At 39.6% G+C, this 26,300-nt stretch overlaps 1 protein-coding gene across 1 annotated transcript in view; it reads left to right on the top strand.

The window, feature by feature from the left end:
• The window catches only part of WIF1 (WNT inhibitory factor 1), a 96,574-nt gene extending 82,827 nt beyond the window's left edge, over positions 1-13,747 (top strand). The window contains exons 7-10 of the mRNA XM_082635915.1: positions 2,828-2,923; positions 8,508-8,603; positions 9,118-9,213; positions 12,890-13,747. Of these exons, the coding sequence (XP_082492041.1) occupies positions 2,828-2,923; positions 8,508-8,603; positions 9,118-9,213; positions 12,890-13,011 (410 nt within the window). The 3' untranslated portion in view covers positions 13,012-13,747. The remainder of the gene's footprint in view (positions 1-2,827; positions 2,924-8,507; positions 8,604-9,117; positions 9,214-12,889) is intronic.
• The last annotated feature ends 12,553 nt before the right edge of the window (positions 13,748-26,300 follow it).

Raw genomic sequence — 26,300 nt, 5'->3', positions numbered from 1 at the left:
GCCCTTAATATGAGTCAGAATAGTCATTTATGGTTGTCTGTTATTTTATGATATACAAAGTACCTTCATACAATTACCTAACTTTACTCTCAACAATCTTTTGAGATATGTAAAGCATCATCCATCTCAATCTCAGCTGAGCAAAATGAGGTTTATAGAGCTTGAGAAGCTTGGCCCAAATTCACACCCTCCACTGTACCATGTTGCCACTCAGGCTACCTGTTTCACATCCTAGTTCCTCTACCAGTGACTGCTTCTGGGCAGAGAACCTCATCTCTCTGGGCGATGCTCTTCCCAACTCTAAACTGGAAATTAAGCCATTGACCCCTGGTTCCCCCACCTCTATGCTAAATGAGATCATGTGTGAGAGCATCTCTACCTTTTAGTTGTAAGTGATCTTCTAAAACTATAGCATTGGAGTGAAAATAATTTTAAAATTTTATGTTCATAAAGATTAAGCACTAATGACACTGATAATAATAGCCAGTGAATAAAATTCTTTCTTGTGAAGCTTCTTTGCATTTGTCTAAATGTAGCCTTCAGCATCTCTGCTACTTCAAAACTGGACAGAAGTTAATTCTTGAAGCAGAATTAAACTCGTATTATCTCAAAACTATTAGGAAATAGAGCAAATCCTTCAGAGATGTGGATGAAGAATGAATGTATTATCAGGTTTAGAAAGACCATCTGTGAGGCCTGCTTACACAGATGAGGCTGTTATTGGTGCATTTGCACAGTGTACTGTCGATTGTAATGTTTTTCTTACGCTATGGTGTCACAAACGCTGCATGGTCCCTGTTGAAGGAAAAGGTATATGTGTATTCCAGTTTCTTTTACATTTGTAATATTTTACCTTCCAGATGAAAGATTTTCTTACTTGTTAGACTTCAGTAACTTTTTTTTATTCTTTTGGAAAGTCTGTTGAAATTCCACTTGGTTTCCCCAGAGATCTGGGAACATTAAAAAATAATGTTTTTTACTCCCTCAACAAAAAGATGCATTTATTAACCAGGAGGGAGTGTAGAGCTTCTGAAAAATGGTTTAATTACTGGCACGGAGCTAGACCTTAGCCCTACATATTTGAAGAAACACTAAAGATTAACTTTTATTGGCTCTTGGGACATCTGTTGCAAACTTTAACAGTTGAGTAGTTAAACACTGGCCTAGCAAACCCTCAGCCCCAGTGAAAGTTACTTGGTGTCTCTGGCTCATTTTCTGAGTCAAGAATCATGGCACAACAGCAATGTAGAGAAGCTTGGTCCAGATGGTAAAGTATTATGCAAATACTAAGGGTGTGGCCAAATTCAGTAATCAGCTTTGTCATATTCTGTAACTTTTGATTATACTCCCAGGTTCATTGCATTCTACACATTAGTAAGGGATAGTGCCCAGAGGGCTCCAGCCAAGTCCTGATGTTTTCTCATCTCTTCTTATTATCCCCAGGAGAAACAGGGACAAGTGGGGAGACAGGACACGCTCACAAAAACAACTGTCTTGTGCTCGCTTCAGCAGCACATATACTAAAATTGGAATGATACAGAGAAGGTTAGCATGCCCCCTGCATAAGGATAACATGCAAATTCGTGAAACATTCCATAATTTAAAAAAAAAAAAACTGTCCAGCCCTAACGATACTAGCAGCAAGTAGCAAAGAGGAAGTCCAAGAGCTGATTCTCCTAAATCCTAAATTCTGCACCCCAATGCTGCTGCTCCCCTCTACATCAGGAGGCTTGATTTTGCCAAAGCAAGTACAGCATGGCCTTAAGCTGAGAGGTACTTATGATTTTTAACAAAAAGCTTTATCATTTAAGAAGCATGATATTCATACAATATTCCAGTTGGACTTCTTTTCCACAAAGAAAGAACTTTTGGATTTCCTTTCTGAAAGCTTATTCCAGCTTTCGTTCATCTATAGCCAACTTTGGCCTGTTTTATATAGAACAAGAACAAATAGGCCATAAAACTGGAATAGCTGAGAATCAAGTTCTTATTTTCATCTCCTTTACAGAATGAGCCAACTTGTCTATTTTTAGATATTTGCTCTCCCCCGTCCCCATTTCTGTCTTCCCTCTATTTTAGGTGCCAGTGAGCAGTGAAATTTCAGAAGCTGACTCTAAGAGAGAGGGTTTAGTATGAATCACAAACAGTATGATTATTACCTGGAAAATCTAGTTAATTGGACTCCCACAATAATATACCCACATTCTTCATCCCTCCAGCTCATGCTGCCGCCACTTCCCTGCCTGTGGGACCCACAAGGGGCAACAGTCTGTCTTTTCCTGAATATAATTACTCCTTCCTGCAAATGTCAAAAAAGTCTATTTTAAAAAAATTCCTGTTATATAAGATGCATCTCTGTTCCTCTTACTCAGAAAAGAAGTTGCTTTCTCCTTTGTCTGATCCCAGTATTTATGACTTCTCTCCCTTTTATCTATTCCAAAGAAAGTTTTCTCCTTTTACTCTTCCTTCATCTTAAAAAATATTTTCTTGGGTTCATAGAGTTCTTCTCCTTTAAGAGCATAGATATTTATAAGAAAATTAAAAAAGATAATTTTTTTTTTTTACACACGATGTCTTTTTCAACTAAGAAGTAAACCCCTAGAGGTGGGTCCTGTGTAACGTGTGTGGTATCCTGTTATGTTGCTGGAATCTGCAAATGGTCAAGCAATTGCTTACAATTCCTGTATGTGTAAAGTGGCTTGTTTTGTTAAATAAGTAAATGGGCAAGTAGCAGATGCCTAAGAAGAATCACTTGGCCTTAATGAAATGTTGTTGTTATTAGATTTAAGCTACTATCTAATGCAATACCCTGTTTTCATTCTAACAGCAAACTGCTCAGCCACCTGCTTTAACGGAGGGACCTGTTTCTACCCTGGAAAGTGTATTTGTCCTCCAGGACTTGAGGGGGAACAGTGTGAAATAAGTGAGTATTGACCTGCATTGCCTTTGTTCGGGGTGGGGGGGCGGAACTTAGAAGCTCCATCTAACCCCTTCGTTTTATTGATGAGGAATCTGAAGCCCAGAGACAATGAATACCTTGTCTAAGGTCTCAGGCCAGTGGTTTCTTTTTACTAGATTGAGCCACCATCTGTTTTGGCTAAAGGTGGGCAAAGAGTGACATAGCACAGATGACTCAGAGCAAATGCTCTCTGACTCAGTTATCTGGGTTTGAGTTATTCACCATGTTGTGTTGTTTCTTGTTAGTGATTTTTGTCCCCTTCTCATTGTGCAGAGCCCATAGTTTCAGCCTGGAAATGTAGATCAGAGCTTTAGGACAGCTGGAATTTGTTCACCTACCTGTAGGCATAGAGAGTTTTTTCTCTGGCACTCACTGCCACATTTCCTAACCAGATGGAGCCTAGTAACTCATCTCAGAGAAAAGGATAGACTCAAGGTAAAAGATGGGGAAAAAAAGCTGCAGAGCAATAAAAACAAACAAACAAAAATCTAATAGCACATGCAACAACATGAATTGCACAGCTGTTATGCTAAGTAAAAGCTGGACACAAGAAAGTGCATGCTGCATGATTCCATTTTTATGAAGTTCAAGAACAGGCAAAAGTAATGGATGATCATAGAAACAAGAATAGTGATGGGGGCACAAAGGAACTTTATGGGGTGCCAAAAATGCTCTATATCTTGATTGAGGAAGTGTCTCATGAGTGTTTATTTATGTTAAAAAAAAAAGAGTTGAGCCATAAACTTAAAATCAGTGCACATTATGCCTTCACTAGATGTTTGTCATGCTTTGATACAAAAAAAATAAAAATGTAAGGGTGGAATGTGGTAGGTAAACATTGTTTTGGGAATCAGGATACCAAACTGCTTGCCCTGGCCCTGTCACCTCCCAGTCACGTCACTGAAGCTCTCTGCTCAACTCAGAAATGAGCCAGCCCCACTCTCAATTGCTCTATGACCCAGAAGACAGATAACACCAAAGGCCCGCTCAGGAAGGAGCAAAAGGAATGTGAGTGAGCACGTCTGCTAAAGGTGCTGTGTCCCTGCCTTTCTGGAAGTTCTAGAATATGGCATTTTTACCTCCAGCTGTATTGTATCCATAAAACACCACTGTGTTTGGTACAGCCATAGTTTTTGAAGTTGTACTGGGTTCAAAATTAAATAATACTGACTTCCTATTTTAACTTTCAACCTCTAATTTATTTGTGGGTTTTTGTAGCTTAATCAGTAGTAACTGAAGTGACAGTTTTTTATAGAGTTCAAATGAAGTACCTCTGAAGTTTCCATAGGACATGTAATTAATTGTCAGGATGTGGCTTCTGCTCTTATTAATTACCCTGCCCTGATAAAGATATCTCTGAGCTCACTCCCCTCAGTTTTCTTCCCATACTTACTCTCAAACTTCACATATTTAGTTGGTTCATGTTTATGAATCTTTGTTCATGGGTTCATTTCTCTTCATGTAGATATCTGTTTCATGCCCTTAGGTTTATGACCTTTCCATTGGCAGAAACTGTTTTCTATTCTTTTTTTTTTTTAACTGCACCAAAAATGTGGACCTTTTGAAAGCTCCTGATTATCCCCAACACAAGTTATACTCAAATCCTTTTAGGAAATTTTTTGTTTCTATTACAGGAACCAAATTACCAGGAAAAAATTAAAATGGGTTTTGAGTTGAAACGTGCCTCTAGTGTAATAGAGACAAAAAGTTGAATTATGTATACTATTTTTAAATTGAGATACAACTCACATACCGTAAAATTCACCATTTTAAAGTATGTAATTGAATACAGTCACGAAATTGTGCAGCATCTCTTCTAATTCCAGAACATGTCATCATCCCCCAGAGAAACCCTGTACTGATGGGCAGTCACTCGTCATTGCCTCTCCCCAAGCCCCTGGAATCCACTAATCCACTTCCTGTCTCTTTAGATTTGCCTATTCTAGATATTTCATATAAACAGAATCATCCAATATATGGCCTTTTATGTCTGACTTCTTTCACTTAGCATGTTTTCGAGGTTCACCTACGTTGTAGCATATATCATTACTTCCTTTTATTTGCTAAATAACATTGCATGTGTGGATGTACCAACCACATTTTGTTTATCTATTCATCAGTTGATGGGCATTTGGGCTGTTCCCACTTTAGGACTCTTAACGAATAATAGTGCTGCTATGAACATTTGTGTACAAGTTTTTGTGTGAACGTGTTTTCAGTTCTCTTGGGTATATACCTAGGAGTAAAATTGCTAGACCACATGTTAACTCTTTAATTTTTTGAGGAACTGCTGAACTGTTTTCCAAAGTGGCTGTACCACTTTACATTCCCACCAGCAATGTACAAGGGTTCCAATTTCTCCATATCTTTACCAACACTTGTTACTGTCTGTTTTTTTAATGAAATATGTATTCTGATGCTATTTATATTTTCATTTCTCCTGGCCTCTATCAGAATTGATATCTTCTCAAACTTCATTCTGACTTGACTGTGAGATATACTTGCAGTTTAACAAATAAGACCATGGTTAGAAGTATCTAGATGTATGCACCTATTTTACCTTGTTCTTTAAGGTTCACAGACTTTACAAGAATCTTTAATGAACCTTCAGTTAAAAAGACCAAATTATTTATACTGTACTATAAATGTTTTTTAATAGCTTAATAGGTTCTTATTATTATAAAACTTATCTGTATAAAATGTTCTCCATAAAAAATTATAATATTGGATAAAATAATTAAAAATCACTCATAATTCTAAGACCCAGAGATGACAGTTATTGGCGCTTATTGTAAACTATTTTTATCTTTTTTCTATGTGAACGATAGTCACAAATTTAAGTTACCTCACAATCTGATGGGCAGAGGAAGTTTAATATCTTTATTTTGTCAATACCATATCTCACTCTTCTCACTGGTTAGAGTTAAAATTCAAATTGTTTAGAATTAGTCAAATCTGTTTGTCTTCAGGCAATGTTTAGTCTCATTTGGGTAAAAATGTGTAATCGCTCAAGTTGACTCAGTTTACCACTGTCCAATGGATAGATAGGTTGCAAAATATTTTCAGGAAAAGGAAGTCAATGTTACAGACACTTACAGAATTTGTAATTTTAAAACAATCATCCCTTCATGATGTTTTGGCTCTATGAGGTTTGATCTAGGAATGGCCTTCTAACCGTCACTGGCAATCATATTTCTGTGGTGAGATAACTGGGAGAGAACGTCCTCCTTCCTGGCTGCAGTGATCCTAAGGGTCCTCACTTCCCTCTTGCCAAGAAAACAAAAAGATCCTTGGAGTCATTGAAAAGATTCTCTCCATCAATCATTCTTTGCATTATCCCTGGATACCAAGTTCACATCTCATAGACTATGGGGAAACTTGGGCTCTCCAAGTATTTCACAATAACTCCCCTATCTTTTCTGCCATATAGTTATTGTCCCACATCTTGCTTACTTGAAAAAACCCAGTGCATTGCAGAGTACTGTGATATGATCCAATTTTGTGCATATGATGTGGACAAATGTTTCTCTGATGCAAATGGAAATTCAGAATTAGGTATTCCTTTCCTTAAATTAGAGTTGGGATCTTGACCAAATAGTAAATGCTATTATTTGTATCCAAACCTATCAAAAAGTACAATTTTGGATTTTTAATGGTCAATAAAAAGGTGGCATTCTAATATTAAGATTGTTTTAATACATGTTTCTAGAACATCCCTGCATCAGAAGAACCTACAGGTCTAATGGCATTCCAGGTTCTTGAGAGAATCTAACATCTCAATACTATGTCTCTATTATCTCCACAATGACTAAATGCTGCTTTGGTTGATTTATATATGAAGAAAGTCATTTTTGGAGAAATAAAAAGAGAAGAAAGTGTTTTTAGCAAAATTACTTTCATATGGGATTCACTTCATGTTTGTCAAGCATAATGCTTGCCTGGAAAAAAACTTCAGCCTTAGGATGGCAAATTCTAGATTGCAGAGGGAGAATAAATAGCTTCAAAAGTAAGAAAAAAGAAGAATATTATATAATTTTTACATCTAAGGCCCTATTCCAGCTCTAAAATCCTGTGATTCAAAAATCTGTGAAAAGACTAGCAATACTCATTTGGCACAGAGATAAAAGAAAGAATGATGTATCATTAGGATCTAAGACATTCCAGAAAAATGCACAGGTGTGGAGTCAGGCACCTTTTGTGCCCCACCTCATATCCTTTCTCAGCCAGCCTTTCACTCCAGCCACTGCTATGACCTATTTTGCACAGACATAGCCTAATTGCACCTTAGCTGTGTCACACTTCTCTTGCTTTCCACCCAGAGACTCCTGAGTACTGAAAAAAATATATATATATATATATACAATCTGCACTCACACAGTCACAGAATAGAAACGCAAGAAAGTTATTCCGTGGGGTGACCTTTGATCCGTGGGAGACAAGTACAGATGGATAAACGCTGCCCTCTTCCTTCCTTCAGTCAACCTGAAGGTGCAGTCAGTCTACCTGGCTCCTCAGAAAGACGCTGCAGGATAGAGCCCAGTTGCCCATAGTGATGACCAACCCACAAACATATTATACTTTTGTGTTGGCTTTCCCCCCTTCGCCGTTTTACTCTCCCCACCCCCCATTCCCAAATAAACTCTGCACGCAGGCCCTGCTTTCTGGAGAATCCGAGGCTAAGACAGAAGTCATCATGTCCAGGTATAGGCCTGCTTTCAGAAAAAGTGACATACAAAAATCAGAACTCAGAAAAGATCAGTTAGGGCGTCATTCATATCTTCATTTTTAGTATACCTTAGATTACAAGCATTTATGAATCAGTTAAAACATTATTCTGTTTATTTAAAAAGTAATCTAGGGCTTCCCTGGTGGCGCAGTGGTTGAGAGTCCGCCTGCCGATGCAGGGGACACAGGTTTGTCCCTGGTCTGGGAAGATCCCACATGCCGCGCTGGGCCCGTGAGCCGTGGCCCCTGGGCCTGCACGTCCGGAGCCTGTGCTCCGCAACGGGAGAGGCCACAACAGTGAGAGGCCTGCGTACCGCAAAAAAAAAAAAAAAAAAAAAAGTATATAAATACATTTGAACAACATATTCATTGTAGAAGATACATATCCAGAATCATAAGTAAAAATACTAGCCTGTTTGTTCCAAAAACGAGACTCAAGGGCTTCCCTGGTGGCGCAGTGGTTGAGAGTCCGCCTGCCGATGCAGGGGACCCGGGTTCGTGCCCCGGTCCGGGAAGATCCCACATGCCGCGGAGTGGCTGGGCCTGTGAGCCATGGCCGCTGAGCCTGCGTGTCCAGAGCCTGTGCTCCGCAACGGGAGAGGCCACAGCGGTGAGAGGCCCGCAAACCGCAAAAAAAAAAAAAAAAAAAATCAAAAACGAGATTCAAACAGTAACAAAGCCAGGGTAGATCAGAAATAAGTGGAAATAACTGCCATTTAAAAGGCTTGATCCTCTCAAAGCCTTGCAGTTCCTTTGAAAAAATGTAATTGCCTCTGAATGAAGCACAGAGTTCCTTGCTTATTTGCATTCTTCTCTATTTCAGGCAAATGCCCACAGCCCTGTCGAAATGGAGGTAAATGCATTGGCAAAAGTAAATGCAAGTGCTCCAAAGGTTACCAAGGAGACCTCTGTTCAAAGCGTAAGTACCCCGTACACATAGTCAATCTGTGTTACAGGATAATTAAACTAGTAGGAGTCTCTTCTCTCTTTATAACTTCTGTACCTAGTGCATGTTGCTTGGGCATCACAATTAACCTTTCTTCACTGACATATATTTCCTTAAAGTAGACCAAAGGCGTTGTATGAAATCCATGCATGTAAAAAAAACTTAGACACATTAGCACACACAACCAAACTTTTTAACTCTTAGGAGTTTTCTTAAGGAAGATGAACTTCCATTGCCCAGCAGTTTCAAAGTCCTCCTGAGCGTCTGTTGTGAATGAGAAGCATCAGGTCTAGTTTAAGATTACTCTCAGGACTGTTTCAAAAAGTCCAAAACTGACTTCTAGCTGGAGATTGACTTAGAAAGAAAGAAAAAAAAATTAAGGGATGAAGCCAAAACTAACACATTCTAAAGAACGGCAGGAAAAGCAGCTGCGTAATTCTGTTGACATATGAAAGCTCAGGAAACATTCTATCTCCTTTGCCTCTAGCTGTCTGCGAGCCTGGCTGCGGTACACACGGAACCTGCCACGAACCCAACAAATGCCAATGTCAGGAAGGCTGGCATGGAAGACACTGCAATAAAAGTGAGTGCGAGCCGTCTGGGGAGCCAGCCTTTTGCATGTCTGTTTCCTGGCTCCAAAGGCTGATGGACAAGCCTAACTCAGCTCTGCTTTCCTTTTCATGGAAGCAACTTCTCTTCCGCTGCCTGTTCTCCTGCATGCCACATCCCGCCCCACCGGGTACTCTCTAAACTTTAGAGCCTAAGCTTTAGAGTATAAAGAGGAAAGAAAGCATCACTGTAAAATAGCAGCACAAATACCTTCCGGGTTGAATTAGTACTACGTGGTGATTTGGTAATACGGTATGTTAACTGTGATAGAAGTAAGTAAAAGTAAGATTTTAAATCAAATGTAGATCGGTATCTACATGGTTCTGATTTTATCATTCAGGATTGATCAGTCAGCATATAGAACATGAAGAGTTCTGCTCTGTAAAATCTTTAAACTGTCCTGGTTATGGTATGCTTTAAATGGGTTCTTTTGTGGGAGAGTAAAGGTCTGTGAAGTACAGGAGAGATGTTATCATGGAGCTGTGTTTTTTTCAAATTTATTGAGTACCCAAAATGAACTAGCTATAGGCTAAGAAACCACTGACCTATTTTATACACAAAATGAAAGTTGCTAAATTCAATCATTCCGTTTTGATTGATATGCTAGGCATGAATCCAGGCACTGGAGACATACCAGTGAACAGACAGAAAAGGCCCTTCCTGGTAGCACCCAGGTTCAAGAGGGATGGACAGTCAATCAGCAAGTGGAGGAAATAAATAATGCAGTTTCTGCAGGTTCATCCTGCAGCTTGAACTCAGTCTCCTGAGTACGGGCCCACTGGCCATTTTCCTTTGAGGAAAGAAAGGCTTCATTCAGTCATACAACTCCCTTGATTAACAGACATCCAGATTGTGTCTACCAAATTGTGTCTCCAAAATAATGTACACAAATTGAACAGATCACTTTCACATCAGATGTTTTCCTAAATCAGTGCTCTCCAAAGGGTGATGCATGTAGCCCAGTGAGTGTGGAATGATCAGCTGGGTGCTGAGGGAAAATATAGTTTGAAAACATTTTTTATATTTTATATTCTTTTATTACATTTATGTATAAATTTTATAAGGTATATATAGTTATATATCTCAATCTCTAATTTCTAATTTTTGTGCATATTTTATAACTCACATTATATTATTCTGATATGTATATATACCATTTATGTGTAGGTATACATGTTTGTTTATTTTAAAGTATACTGGTGTCTGGTCTAGGCTAAGCCATTAATTTGAGTCTTTTTCACCCACTGAATTGGCTGGATGGTAGATTGAATTGGCTTCAGGTGGGCATAGCTTAACAAGAAGTGGAGCTCCTCTGGAAAAGCGTTCCTTTACCGAGGTGGGAATGATTGAATGGTATCCCTGTTAGGACATACTTGGTTGCGGGGAGGGACTTTCGTGGGAGTAAAAGACCTATAGAAAACTAACCATTTCTGGAGCCATTTTGGAAAAGAGCTAAACCAAACCCTTTATGCCACCTTTAACTCAGGATACAAACTGTGCAGTTTGTCCCCAAATCAGAGTAAGTTTCCAGAAGTGCTTGGGCCTAGGGATGACCTGAAGTGAGACCATAGGTCCCAGGACTCAATTACAAAGGTCTTCTGGGACTCACATTTGGGGCCTGGTGACCGCCAACGATGATGGGAGGGGAGTACAAGAGGCACTGTTCCTGCTGTTACACCCAGTCGCTCTTCCAGGAAGAAGGCAAGTTAGGGGCCCTCATGCATGTAGTTTAGATGAGCAATTCTGACAGGTCTGCCAGCTACCAAATAGCACTCCCACTTGTAGACTTTGCTGCTGAAAGCTTTTGTCATCTGTTCCTCCTTCAGATCCAGGCACTGCATGTCAAGAAGATGCCTTGGTGTTTGATTCAAATGCAAACGTGTTTTCCAGGAGAGGCCACCCAGCCATTCTGTACATTGGCTGAGAGAATCAGGCTGAAAGAATGAGGTTTATTTTGATTAAAGGGAGGGGACAAGGAAGCCCTGAGGCACAGAGTTCTGCTAAGAACAGACCTCCAGCAGGGTGACACACTGAGAGGTCCCAGGCACCCAGACATCCTACTTGGGAGGAGGATACTGGAGACAGACTCCCCGGCTTAGGCTCCCCTCACCAGGGAGGTGTGGGCTTCATGGGTTGCAGGGTGAGCAGCAGGGTAGGGGTTTACTCCAGCGAATTGTTGGCTCATTGTTTTGGCTGTGCCATGAGCTGCTAACTAGCCTACATACTGACAACTCAAAGAGACACATTCAGGAACAAAGTATTGTGTTCTCAGTAGTTACTTAATGGCATGCTTGCATTTATTTATTTATTTGGCTGCGCCAGGTCTTCTCTGCGGCATGCAGGATCTTAGTTACAGCATGTGGGATCTAGTTCCCTGGCCAGGGATCGAACCCGAGCCCCTGCATTGGGAGTGTGGAGTCTTAACCACTGGACCACCAGGGAAGTCCCCCCATGCTTGCATTTAAAAACCACAAGGAAGGGATGTCCCTGGTGGCACAGCGGTTAAGAATCCGCCTGCTAGTACAGGGGACACGGGTCTGAGCCCCGGTCCGGGAAGATCCCACATGCTGCGGAGCAACTAAGCCCGTGTGCTACAACTACTGAGCCTGCGCTCTAGAGCCCACGAGCCACAACTACTGAGCCCACGTGCCACAACTACTGAAGCCCATGCACCTAGAGCCCGTGCTCTGCAACAAGAGAAGCCACCACAATGAGAGGCCTCTGTGCAACGAAGAATAGCCCCCGCTCACCGCAACTAGAGAAAGCCTGCGCACAGCAACGAAGACCCAACACAGCCAAATTAATTAGTTAATTAATTAATTAAATTTTAGAAAAAAACACAAGGAACAAATGAAATGCCAAACTTGACTCTAATGCACAGGAAGATGGAGGCAGATTTTTAAAGTGTGATTGCTCCTTTAGGAAATCAGTAGAAGTGAGTCAGTGTCCAGAACAGCATCTCCAGAAGTTCACAAGTAATAAGAGGCTTCAAGTTGTGTAACTCAGTGTTACACTCCACTTACAATGAGCTGGAAATGCTATTGATAGATGCCCACCTTCACTGAAACTCACAAATCCCCATTGATAAGGAATCAGTTCAAATCATAACCTTTCTCTAACATGTGTACTGGAGTCCTTAATTCTTATAAAATTCCTATTTTGTGTAAACGCAATAGCCACGCCTAATCATGTGATCTATATGAAGAATGGCGGTTATTACACTGAACTAGATCAATGTAATGGAGTCTGGTTTTACAAGGCAGTGAAAGGATCAATGACCAAGTCCTCTGCAGAAGCATCCCTGCTATTGAGACCTCAGTGCTAGATCCTTACCAACCCTTGGGTGGAGAACATCCTTCCATTCAATCACATTCATCCAAAGTTTGCATCAAGAGTATCTGCATGGCCAAAATACATAGTGAATCAGAGAGTCAGTGGAAGCCAGATTTGACGGAGTTAGTAAAATGGGTTTCTTTTAACAGAGATCTTGAACCTGTAACATCTCTTCATTCAGGTAGCTTTTTGTGATTGCTGTGGTCTTTCACTCTGGGTTGAAAAGGGAAAATGGATTTCATTTGAATGATTAATAATGAATCTGAAGAGCCTGTTTTTGTAGTTTCTTTTCTTTTAAGCTGTGAATAATTTTGCAGGGTACGGAGCCAGCCTCACGCATGCCCTGAGGCCAGCAGGCGCCCGGCTCAGGCAGCACACGCCTTCACTTAAAAAGGCCGAGGAACGGCAGGACCCACCTGAATCCAATTACATCTGGTGAACTCCGACATCTGAAACGTTTTAAGTTACACCAAGTTCATAGCCTTTGTTAACCTTTCATGTGTTGAATGTTCAAATAATGTTCATTACAGTTAAGAATACTGGCCTGAATTTTATTAGCTTCATTATAAATCACCAAGCTGATATTTACTCTTCCTTTTAAGTTTTCTAAGTACATCTGTAGTGTGATGGTATAGATTTTCTTGTTTCAGTGCTTTGGGACCGATTTTATGTTATGTAAGTTGTTCAGGTTAAATTTTTGTCTTTTCAGTGTATAGTTGGCAGATAATTTCCAAAAGTACAATGCATTCATGATGTCGAGGGGCTGGGCAACATTAGAGACGATAAATGGAACAAAAATGCATAAATCACAAGGGTCTGGATGAAGCAGTTAAAAGTGCTGCAGTTATAGCCTTTCAAATTATATTGTCATGTATTTAGACATTTGTCACATTTTTTAAATTCCCCTTATTTCTAAACTCACAATACATTTTGACCTTACCATGATTCCAGAGAATTCAGTATTGAGAAAAAAAAAAAAAAAGGGGAAAGAAACAACACTGTGGTAGTGGCATTTAATGATATAATATATTGTAAACAAAATAAAATAGGGAATATAATGTATGAACTTTTGGCATTGGCTTGAAGCAATATAATATATTGTAAACAAACACAGCTCTTAGGTAAACATTTTATACTGTTTGTATGTATAAAATAAAGGTGCTGCTTTAGTTTTCTGAGTGTTGTATGGAGTGGTCTTTGCATGTGTTATTTTATTAAAATAAAGTTGGTTGCAATTGAGTGGAAGTTAAAACTTTGCAGTATCACAAAAAAACCGAAGATATTCTTTCCCTGACTCTGTGCTAGCTCTCCAGCCTCATCTCTCCCAGTTCTGTCTCTACTCCAGCCATGTCACACTACGCTCTGTTGTCAGAGCCTGCAACACTCCTATTTAAGTCAGCTCCCAGCTTAGTTGTCATTTCTTTCAAAAAGTCTTTTCTAACTAGGATGTGTTAAATATCCCTTAGTGAAGACTTTCTAAAGGTGTGAAAATGTTGCAAATAAAAGTGCTACCAGTTGGGAATGTATTCAATAAATTGGTGCAGCCACTATGGAAAACCGTATGGAGGTTCCTTAAAAAACTAAAAATGGAGTTATCATATGATCCAGCAATCCCACTCCTGGGCATATATCTGGAGAAAACCATAGTTCAAAAAGATACGTGCACATTCTTAACAGCACTATTTATCAATACAATAGCCAAGACATGGAAACAACCTAAATGTCCATCAACAGATGAATGGATAAAGAAGATGTGTGTGTGTACACACACACACACACACACACACACACACACACACACACACACACACACAGAGTGGAATATTACTCAGCCATAAAAAAGAATGAAATAATGTCATTTGCAGCTACATGGATGGTCCTAGAGGTTGTCATACTGAGTGAAGTAAGTCAGACAAAGATATGATATCACTTATATGTGGAATCTAAAAAAAATGATACACCTGAGCTTATTTACAAAACAGAAACAGACTCCCAGACTTAGAGAACAAACTTATAGTTACCAGTGGGAGAAGGGTGGGGGGAGGTATAGACTGGAAGTTTGGGGATTGACATGTACACACTGCTATATTTAAAATAGATAACCAACAGAGAAAGACAAATAGCATATGATATCGCTTATATGTGGAATCTAAAAAAATGGTATAAACGAACTTACTTACAAAATAGAAATAGAGTCACTGATATAGAAAATAAACTCATGGTTACCAAGGGGGTAAGGTGGGGGGATAAATTGGAAGATTGGGATTGACATATACACACTACTATATATAAAATAGATAACTAATAGGGACCTACTGTATAGCACAGGGAACTCTACATAGTACTCTGTACTGACCTATATGGGAAAAGAATCTTAAAAAGAGTGGATGTATGTATGTGTATAACTGGTTTGCTTTGCTGTGCAGCAGAAACTGGTACAACATTATAAATCAACTATACTCCAATACAAATTAATTTAAAAATAAAATAGGTAACCAACAAGGACCTACTGTATAGCACAGGGAACGCTGCTCAATATTCTGTAATAACCTAAATAGGAAAAGAATTTGAAAAAGAATAGATACATGTATAACTGAATCACTTTGCTGTACACCTGAAACTAACACAACATTGTTAATCAAATATGCTCCAATGTAAAATAAAATTTTTTTAAAGATGTGATATATATATATACAATAGAATATTACTCAGCCATAAAAAAGAATGAAATAGTGCCATTTGCAGCAACATGGATGGACCTAGAGATTATCATACTAAGTGAAGTAAGTCAGAGAAAGACAAATATCATATGATATCACTTATATGTGGAATCTAAAATATGATGCAAATGAACTTATTTACAAAACAGAAAGAGATTCACAGACATAAAAAACAAACTTACGGTTACCAAAGGGGAAAGGGGGTGGGGGAGGAATAAGGAGTTTGGGATTAGCAGATAAACACTACTATACATAAAACAGATAAACGACAAGGTCCTACTATATAGCACAAGGAACTATATTCAATATCCTGTAATAAACCATAAAGGAAAATAGTCTGAAAAAGAATATATATCTGAATCTGAAAATATCTGAATCACTTTGCTATACATCAGACACTAAGACACTGTAAATCAACTATACTTCAATTTTTTTAAAAAATTTATTTTAATAAATTTATATATATATATAATTTTAATATATATATAAATATATATATAATAAATTTAATAAATACCATTTATTAAGAACCTATTGGTTCCCAAGAAAAATATACGTTACCTTACAACCCTATGGGGCAAGTATCATTACACCCTTTTACATATAAGAAAACTGAGTCATGGAGATAGGAAGCAGTTTACCCACGATCACACATGAGAGGGACAGGTTTGAATCCATGTCATCTGCCTCTGAAGCCTTAGCACTATGCTGTTCTTCCTCCCTTCCTTTTCTCAAAAAATACAGCAGAACACAAAACTCTACAAATCCTAGGTAGCAAGTTTCCAACATATTTTATTCTCCTCATTCTCCCAAGGGAATGTGGACCTTATTTTATAGACAGTCTAAAGTCCACAAGTTCTCTTACACTAGGCAGTGGCATAAGCAGTTGTGTGATTTAGGGAAGTGACATGTGTTATGGGAAGAAATCAAGGGAGAGATTGGAAGCAGAGTGACTGCATCTTGTTATGGTGCTAGACCACAGCGATCTTTCTCCTCTAACTAGCCAGAGCCCAGAGTGTCAGCCTGTGCTCACAAAGACTTGGCAAAGCAGGCCAGGAGCCAGGGAGCTAACCCTGAGAATCCTAATATGAGAACTGACTTATTTATTAAAGACTTTTTTTAAAAACATTTATTTATTTATGGCTGCGTTGGGTCTTTGTTGCTGCGTGCAGGCTTTCTTTAGTTGTGGCAAGCAGGGGCTACTCTTTGTTGCGGTGCATGAGCTTCTCATTGTGGTGGCTTCTCTTGTTGCAGAGCACGGGCTCTAGGCATGTGGGCTCAGTAGTTGTGGCTCACGGGGTCTAGAGCGCAGGCTCAGTAGTCGCGGCGCACGGGCTTAGTTGCTCCGTGGCATGTGGGATCTTCCCGGACCAGGGCTCGAACCCGTGTCCCCTGCATTGGCAGGTGGATTCTTAACCACTGCGCCACCAGGGAAGCCCCAAGACTTTTAAATAAAAAGTCCAGATGCATGATTATGAGGATCTAAAAGGTGGCAGAATGTTAAGTTTGGGGACAGGATAATAATAATAATAGTTGACACTTAGGTAGTGCTTAGTTTATTCTGAATACATTATTTGTATTAACTCATAATGAATATCAGAATAGTGGGGAAGTTAGACCGAAGGCATGGTGACAAACTGCAATAGTCTAGGTTGGTCATCTCCAAACGATTTTGATTGCACACTCCAGTAGAGATTTTTGAACACATAGTCCTATATATGACTATTATTTATTTACATATATAAACTGTTCCAATATGTACATCATAAAAGCCAGAAATGTTCAAAGGAAGAGGTAAATTCTACACTGTTGGTGGGAATATAAGTTGGTGCAGCTACTGTGGAAAACAGTATGGAGGTTGCTCAGAAAACTAAAAATAGAGTTACCATATAATCCAACAATCCCACCCCTGGGCATATATCCAGACAAAACTATAATTCAAAAAGATACATGCACCCCTATGTTCACAGCAGCACTATTCACAATACCCAAGACATGGAAACAACCTAAATGTCCACTGACAGATGAACGGATAAAGAAGATGTGGTACATATATACAATGGAATACTACTCAGCCATAAAAAAGAATGAAATAATGTCATTTGCAGCAACATGGCTGCAACTAGAGATTATCATACTAAATTAAGTAAGTCAGAAAGAGAAAGACAAATACCATATGATATCACTTATATGTGGAATCTAAAATATCACACAAATGAACCTAACTATGAAACAGAAACAGAATCACAGACATAGAGAACAGACTGGTGGTTGCCAAGGGAAAGGGGGTTGGGGGGGATGGATTGAGAGGCTGGGGTTAGCAGATGTAAGCTATTACATATAGAATGGATAAACAACAGGGTCCTACTGTATAGCACAGAGAATTACATTCAATATCCTATGATAAATCATAATGGAAAAGAACATTAAAAAAAGACTATGTAGGGACTTCCCTGGTGGTACAGTGGTTACGACTCCACACTGCCAATGCAGGGGGTGCGGGTTCGATCTCTGGTTGGGGAACTGAGATCCTGCATGCTGCACGGCACGGCCAAAACAAAAAAAAGAATGTGTGTGTATATATATACATATATATATATTAGTGAATCACTTTGCTGTACAGCAGTTATTAACACAACACTGTAACTCAAATACAATTCAATAAAAAATAAATTTAAAAAGGAAGAGGTAAAAATATATGGAACAGCTCTAATACTTTCTTCACTTACCCCAAAAGATAGCTTTACGTACACCTGGAGTACACACACAGCCCCAGGAGACTTCAGGTAAAGGGGAGAGATAACAGGATCTGAAATGTCTTTCGTGTCCCAGAGGAGAGTTTGGACTCAAGAGAAATTTCAAATCTAGGCAGGGGACTGGATGATTGATCATATGTAAGGGTTAAGAAAAGAGAGGAATCTGGACAGTGACGCTAATGAGTAAGGAGGAACAAGTGTGAGCAGGGGTGAGGGTTTCCAGACATACTGAGTTCGGTTTTGAAGATGCTGAGTTTAATGTGCCTTTAGGACATCTTGGTGGAAATGTCTGCTATGGCATTTGGAAATACAGTTAGGAGGTTAAGCCAAAAATTTGTTGACTATTAGTCATAAATGAATAATACTAGTCATATATTGAATTACTTTTAATAAAAATATACATAATGGCTTTATTTGGTGAGGTGCAGTATGATTCACTTGTATTTTATTGTGTTTTTAGATTCTACATACAGTTAACATCCTTTGCTGCTGACCTATGTATATGTTTACTTATATAACAGTAAGGCCTTTACTATTTGGCAAATTGATTGAGCCCTTCCTTCATCCTTCCCTCCACCATATGTATTATGAATCTTTATGAAGATTTATAAATTCATAAATTGGTCACTTTGTCAATTTATGTAGAATCACAACAATGGAGGCCAGCTCTTGAAACAAAGGCCAATAATACAGGGTATGAAATAATTGTTGTTACTCTTATGAAGTTACCACAGAAGAGGAGTGGGAGGAAGAAGACAAAGAAGGAAGAGGAGAGAATATTAATATACCTAACAAATAATTTAGAAGTTGAAGTAGGATGGAGTGAAGGCAGCCTGAGAAGATGTACGCCGTTTGGCAAGATAAAATAAGTAGGAGAAATGAGGCAAGAGGAAATAAAAGTTAGACAGTAAAACGGATCCAGGAGTGAGCTTAGGACAAAGGCGTACAGGGACTGTTTCACATTTGAGAGAGATGGACTGCATACTTAGCTCTAAGCTCTGCTGCAGCACCTCAAAGAGGAAACCATGGCTGGTTATGAGTCCCAAAGACCATAAACACAGAAACTAAACAGTTGCTCAGGGTAAGTTAAACTATACAAGGAATCCACATTAGGACTTGATCAAGACATGTAGGTCTGTGGGCATCCCTTCAAGCTGATAGTCTTTAAAATATCTCTTCCAGGGCTTCCCTGGTGGCGCAGTGGTTGAGAGTCCGCCTGCCGATGCAGGGGACACGGGTTCGTGCCCCAGTCCGGGAGGATCCCACGTGCCACGGAGCAGCTGGGCCCGTGAGCCATGGCCGCTGAGCCTGCGCGTCCGGAGCCTGCGCTCCGCAACGGGAGAGGCCACAACAGTGAGAGGCCCGCGTACCGCAAAAAAAAAAAAAAAAAAATCTCTTCCACATTTGTTTACAGAGGAGCTGCATGAATAAAAGGTTTCTATGTAAGGGTTGCCAACAGGGTTCAGCTCCTCATCCAGTATCCCAGGCAATTTTTCTCTGACTCCAGAATTCTATGCCCCACCCAGCAAACAAAAGCTCTCCAGTTAAATCCAGCCAAACTACTCAGAGGGAAGATTACTGGGCATACTGTTACTTGATCACACCCCTTGAAATTCTTAACACCTCTGCAAGTAGCTTCTCAAAGTATTCCCTTCAACCATATACAGTACTCCTCCTAAAAGGAGTTTCTTTTTGTTTTTTGATGCTTTTTATTTCATTTGGCAGTGCCATGTGGGATCTTAGTTCCCCGACCAAGGATTGAACCCACACCCTCTGCAGTGGAAGCGTGGAGTCTTAACCAATGGACCGCCAGGGAAGTCCCAAAGAAGTTTTATTAACTAGATTTTTTTTCTCATCTCATTCCATGTCCAGTGAGCCTAATGACACAAACAATGAGCTTGATATGCTAGGCATAGCCCCAGATGAGCCAGGCCTTATACCAACTCCAACTGAGAGCAGAGAGCAATGTCTCCTGAGGGTTCTAGTAATGAGGTCAGAGTGTCATGTAATACAAAATGCTCTCAGTAATACAGAGTAACTACAGATAGGCCTGTTTCTTTCCATATTCTTCAAGAAGGCACAGATCATTACAATAAGGTACAGTTTAATGAAAACTTTTCTACCAAAGTAGGAGAGAGGAAGGGGCTATTGGAGGAGAGCAATTTTTAAATTGGGTAAATGAGAAACATGGCCCTTTCAGAAGAATTTCCTGAGGCAATGAAAAAGAAAAACAGAAAAGGAAAGAAAACAAATGCCTACCCAAAGACAGGAGTTTCATCATCATAATTTTAGGCAGTTTATGCAAGTGGTACAAATATACAAGTTTAATAAGCATATTGAATAAATGTCCTCCATATGGCTCAACATAAAGAAACAGAAACCATGTATAGGAAACTGACATCATAAAACAAAGTATTCAGGTGTTCAGCAAGATTTTTTAAAATTCCAATGTAAACTCCAAATGTAAATTGATTTTGCACCTGTTTACTGGTTTATTATCAGTAAGAGCATAAAAATTACAAATGAAAAATAATTTGCATTAAGCATTGGCATTATGGGATTGTTCCTTGGTAACATATTTCCCTTCCTAATCATGATTGGCTTGCACAACTGTTGAAATTACCTGGTATGTTTTGAAAATTCAAACGAAGAAGAGCTACTCTGAGATGACAAATAATCTAAAAAATCCACAGGAGAATCATTGAAAGTTGGTTCACTGCAGGGTGAATCCTTAGCTTCCTGCTCCAGTGGACAGGACACTGGACAGTCCAGCCTTGAGCATGGTCTTGAGGCTGGATCTGGGGCCATGGGTGGGAGAAAAGAGCAAGAGGAGAGCAGAGAGCCTTAATCAACTGTAATCCAGGGGAAGGACCAGCTAGGAAATTTGAGGGGCTCAGAGCAAAGTGAAACGTGGGGTCTCTTGTTCAAAAAGCATTAAGACTATCAAGATGGTGACAACACGGCACTGAACCAAGCCTGGGATCCTTCTTTGTGTGGGGCCCCATGCAACTGCACAATTCACACATCCAGGAGCAAGGACTTAGGTCCATGGACAAGGAGGTTTAGATAAAATGCAGAACATCAGCCCCTCCTCAGACACTGGCCAAATGAGCTCTTCCATTTCCTTTCCTTCTCTCGACTCCAGAACCCAAGCCTGAAGAACGAAGGACTCAGTAGCTATCAAACCAAAGTCAGTGACCATTTACTGAATTTCTCCTGTATTAATATCACAAACACAAAAACAGGAAAGAAATTAGAGGGCAAATTAAGGGACAAATATTTATTGCTTTATGCTTCAGTCCAGTCAAGTTCTTTGAACTTCAGTTCCTGTTTGAGAAAGAGTTTGTAGCTTTAAGTTTATAGCTCATGAGGGAAAGACATATTTCAGAATTCTGTGAATAATCCATTTTAGCCAAAAAGATAATCTTGGGTTTTTCCAACTTATAACTGGTGTTCTTTATTAGGAGACAGAAAGGCAGAAACCTGGCTGGAGTTGGGATCTTAAGCCTTGTGATAGAAATTAAGTTCATCTCCACCCATGGAAGCTTGATTCAATGAAGAGCCTTTATGACACTCTCCAGAAACTCCAAAGACAAATGTCCCCAAAGTCCAAATTAGTCTTGCCTCACTTCAAGGAAACACCCAAAAACTAAAAAGCAAATCTGTCATTTTTTTTCCTACTTTGTAAAGGTCAATATTTACTCAGAGTTTGCATTTGAGCCTAAAGCATAACACACTTTGGGAAGAAGCAAATGCTGCTTCTACAGAAGCAAGCCAGCCGCGGGCACCTAGTCCACTGGGCACCTCGTTGAATAATGAATCCTTGGCTAGTGTCACAAGAGCTAAACCCCCAGTATCCTACTGGAATCTTAAAGCTGCCTGGCTTTTTAGTCATTTGTATCTTCTGCCCTGGCGTATTTGGATTACGTACTACCTTGTTTCTAAACCAAAACCAGACTGAGGGGGCAGCTTCAGAGTAACCAGCCGAGGTGAGCCTTAAGGCTGCAGCCATCCTGGCTCCACATTTAAGCCACCCTTGAAATGAGGATGTGAACACAGGTTATTCCATGACAACTTGTCTCGATATAGGTGGCTAAAAATGTACTAAGGGAAATTACTGCAGCGTTTGCGCCTTTAGAAGAAAAAAATGACCTTTAAAACAGACCATCAGGCTGAAATATAAGCAAGTCGTAGCTTCCTCGGCTTTGCTGAGTGTCCACATTTTTATGTGCGTGCCAACCGGAGATGGACATTCCACGGAGGGGTATTACTGAGAGTCCTGGCAGAATGGGGTAATAGAAGAACTAACAGGGTGGCTTTCTGGTAAATGAACATTAGCCCAAGACAGAAGCAGTATGCCAAAGTTTTTAGGGGACCTTTCCGTGGAAGTTTTGGTTCACAGCATCTCTGTGAGGGGGTTATTAGTTCAAAGGCGAAACTGAGGCTAGGGTTTGCTGAAGATCATAAAACAATTTAGAAGCAATAATAATAATCCTAGTTCTGGGGATTACAAAATCGTGTCCTGGAGGACACTGGCTGCTCGAGATGTTTGTAGGAGTTACATGAAAACAGGATTCTGGGGTCAAATAAGTCTAAGAGATGGGGAGTGACACTAAATTAGGGAGTTGTCTCTACAATAGCCCTGTTCAGAGCTTGTACTGCTGAGCCTCGTACATCTCTGAGAAGGGATTAAATGCAGCATTCCCCAAGCTTATTTGATCAGAGAACTTTTTCCCCTAAAGCATTTCCTAGGAATAAAATTTCACACAGCACACTTTGGGGAGCAAAGCCATGAAGTTTCTGGAGGCAGGTCTTTACCACACCCTTTTTTTCTTCAGAATTTTTTATGTTATCCTATCTGTTTGAAGGTAATCCAAGGAAAACTGAAATCTGTAGCTCACAATACAAAGAACTTTCAATTTAAATTGTGAATTAGTTGGTTTTAGGTAATTTGCTTATTTTCTCCCTATGTATTCCAGAATAAATTGATCTGTTATATTCTGGTTTTACTCATTTAAAGGAGTATTAGAAAACACTTTCATTACTATAAGTACTTTAAATTTTTTTTTTATTGGAGTATAGTTGCTTTACAATACCGTGTTAGTTTCTACTGTACAGCAAAGTGAATCAGCTATACGTATACATATATCCCCTCTTTTTAGGATTTCTTTCTCTTTAGGTCACCACAGAACACTGAGTAGAGTTCTCTGTGCTATACAGTAGGTTCTCATTAGTTATCTATTTTATACATAGTATCAATAGTGTATATATGTCAATCCCAATCTCCCAATTCATCCCACCCCTCCCCTTTCCCCCTTGGTATCCATACGTTTGTTCTGTACGTCTGTGTCTCTATTTCTGTTTTGTAAATAAGATCGTCTACACCAATTTTTTCAGATTTCACATATATGTGTTGATATACGATATTTGCTTTTCTCTTTCTGACTTACTTCACTCTGTATGACAGTCTCTAGGTCCATCCATGCCTCTACAAATGACCCAATTTCGTTCCTTTTTATGGCTGAGTAATATTCCACTGTATATATGTACATATGCATGTACTTATGTACATATGTATATATGGATTTAAGTTTACAATTCATGGAACTAGTTTCATCAGCAAAAGGATAAATGGATACTTATCATGAATTACTTTTCTAAGTATTTAAGTAACATCCAACATTTAGGGAGCCCACATGAGTTACCTAGCTAAGTCAGCTGCCTTTGGACTGTGTTTATGGTGATTCATCAATTCTTGATCTACACATTGCTTTTTTTTTTTTAATAGATCTTTACTGGAGTATAATTGCTTCACAATCCTGTGTTAGCATACACATATCCCCATATACCCTCCCTCTTGAGCCTCTCTCCCACCCTCCCTATCCCACCCCTCTAGGTCATCACAAAGCACCGAGCTGACCCCCCTGTGCTATGCTGCTGCTTCCCACTAGCTAGCTATTTTACATTCAGTAATATATATATGTTGATGCTACTCTCACTTCGCCCCAGCTTCCCCCTTCCCCACCATGTCCGCAAGTCCATTCTCTACGTCTGCGTCTTTATTCCTGCCCTGCCACTAGGTTCGCCAGTACCATTTTTGTTTTTTTAGATTCCATATATGTGTGTTAGCATATGGTATTTGTTTTTCTCTTTCTGACTTACTTTACTCTGTACGACGGGCTTTCGGTCCATCCACCTCACTACAAATAACTCAATTTCATTTCTTTTTATGGTTGAGTAATCAAAACTACAATGAGGTATCACCTCACACCAGTCAGAATGACCATCATCAAAAAATCTAGAAACAATAAATGCTGGAGAGGGTGTGGAGAAAAGGGAACACTCTTGCACTGTTGGTGGGAATGTAAATTGATACAGCCACTATGGAGAACAGTATGGAGGTTCCTTAAAAAACTAAAAATAGAACTACCATACGACCCAGCAATCCCACTACTGGGCATATAGCCAGAGAAAACCATAATTCAAAAGTGACATGCACCACAATGTTCATTGCAGCACATCACTTCTTAAAAACTAGTCAACTTTAAATCAGAGATGGAGGTGGTGGGAAGAGAACAAAAGGTCACCATCTAAAGACTAACAGAGAGACAGACTGGGAATAAAGAGCTCCAACTCTGCCACTCTCTAGCTAGGCTTCTTACCCAAGACTCCAACTATGCTACATCTTAAGCTAGATGTTGCCCTACGCATTCCCCTCTCTGGGCTCTTTCTTTATTCTTAAAGGGCCCTCAAGCCCAAAGTGGTCTGAATGCATCAAGCACTCTGATAAAGAGATCGAGAAGCTACCATTTCCTTCATTTTGCAACCAATTCAGTGCTGTTCTTGGGTGCTCACGTCCTTAAATTTAGTTCTCTCCCAACAGCGATTAATCATCTGTGGGGAAAAGACAGGATCCTAGGCTAGTGCCAGGGCTTTTCCAGGATAATAAAGAAAAATACCTAACTTCAGCCTTTATAGTTCTTTACATACATTAATTTAGGTGAGCTAGAGTCAGTTTATACCAGTTCCCGAGGGAGTGTCAATTGTTAAATTTTTAAGAAATTTATGAGCCAGTTGTTAAACCCAGCCCATTATTAAAAATTAAATTATATAAATACAATTAAATAAATTATTAAAAAAACAAGGTTAACAAATACTTAAAACTAATGTCTTCCTAACTATTTTACTGCATTTTACTATTATCTACATTCTTGGGTTTAGGTATCTATTGTATCTGTAGTAGAGGAAATATTACATCATGGTGTGCTACTGTGCATCTCTTCCAACTTCTACCTTCACTGATGCTACTTTGATACCTTAAAATTGCTCATGGAGGGAGTACTTATACCACAGAAATTGGCAAATATTACTAATCGAGAGAGCTGGTTGTTAAACTGTTACTGTTTAATCCTCACACAAACCTTATGAGTTATGTGCACTTATTATTCCAATTATACAGATGACATGCCTAGAGCCACACAGCTAGTTAGTGGCGGAGCCAGTATTCGAACACAGGTGGTCTGGTTCCAGAATCTTGCCCTCCCAATGGTTACAGGCAGTAACACTGGTTTGGACACAACATAAAATAAAGTATATCAAGCAATGGCAGATATGTAATTTCATTCCAGATGGAAAGAAAAACATATCCACTCTAAAGGAAAGTCAGTCAAATAAAGCTACTAGAAATTCAATGGTTGAAAATTAATGACTAAATGAGTAAATGAATGCATTTCATTCATAATAAAGGCTTACCCCAAAGGAAATAGAAAACTCTTTGCCTCCTACATCCAAGACTATGTTTACAATCTCCAGATATGCTGTGTTTCAGCTTTTATTCCTGCTCCATTCAGCTACCATTTTTAGCAAATTGTATTAGCTTCCTGCAGCTGCTGTAACAAACTACCAAAGCAACAGAAATTTATTCTCACAGTTCTGGAGGCCAGAAGTCCAAAACCAGTTTCAGTGAGCTGAAATTGGATGTCATCAGTCTCACTCCTTCTGGAAGATCTAGGAGAGAAGCTGTTCTCTGCCTCTTCCAGCTTCTGGTAGCTGTCAGCCTTCCTTGGCTTGTGGCCCCTTATCTCTCTGCTCTGTGTTCACAGGGCCTTCTCCTCTGTGTGTCTGTGTGCAATCTCCCTGCTCTGTGTTCACAGGGCCTTCTCCTCTGTGTGTCTGTGTGCAGTCTCCCTGCTCTGTGTTCACAAGGCCTTCTCCTCTGTGTGTCTGTGTGCAGTCTCCCTGCTCTGTGTTCA

The sequence above is a fragment of the Mesoplodon mirus genome, assembly GCF_964341445.2.
Source record: "Mesoplodon mirus genome assembly, chromosome: 11".
In the NCBI taxonomy this organism is placed as follows: Eukaryota; Metazoa; Chordata; class Mammalia; order Artiodactyla; family Ziphiidae; genus Mesoplodon; species Mesoplodon mirus.
This window is presented reverse-complemented; position numbering and strand designations above follow the sequence as displayed.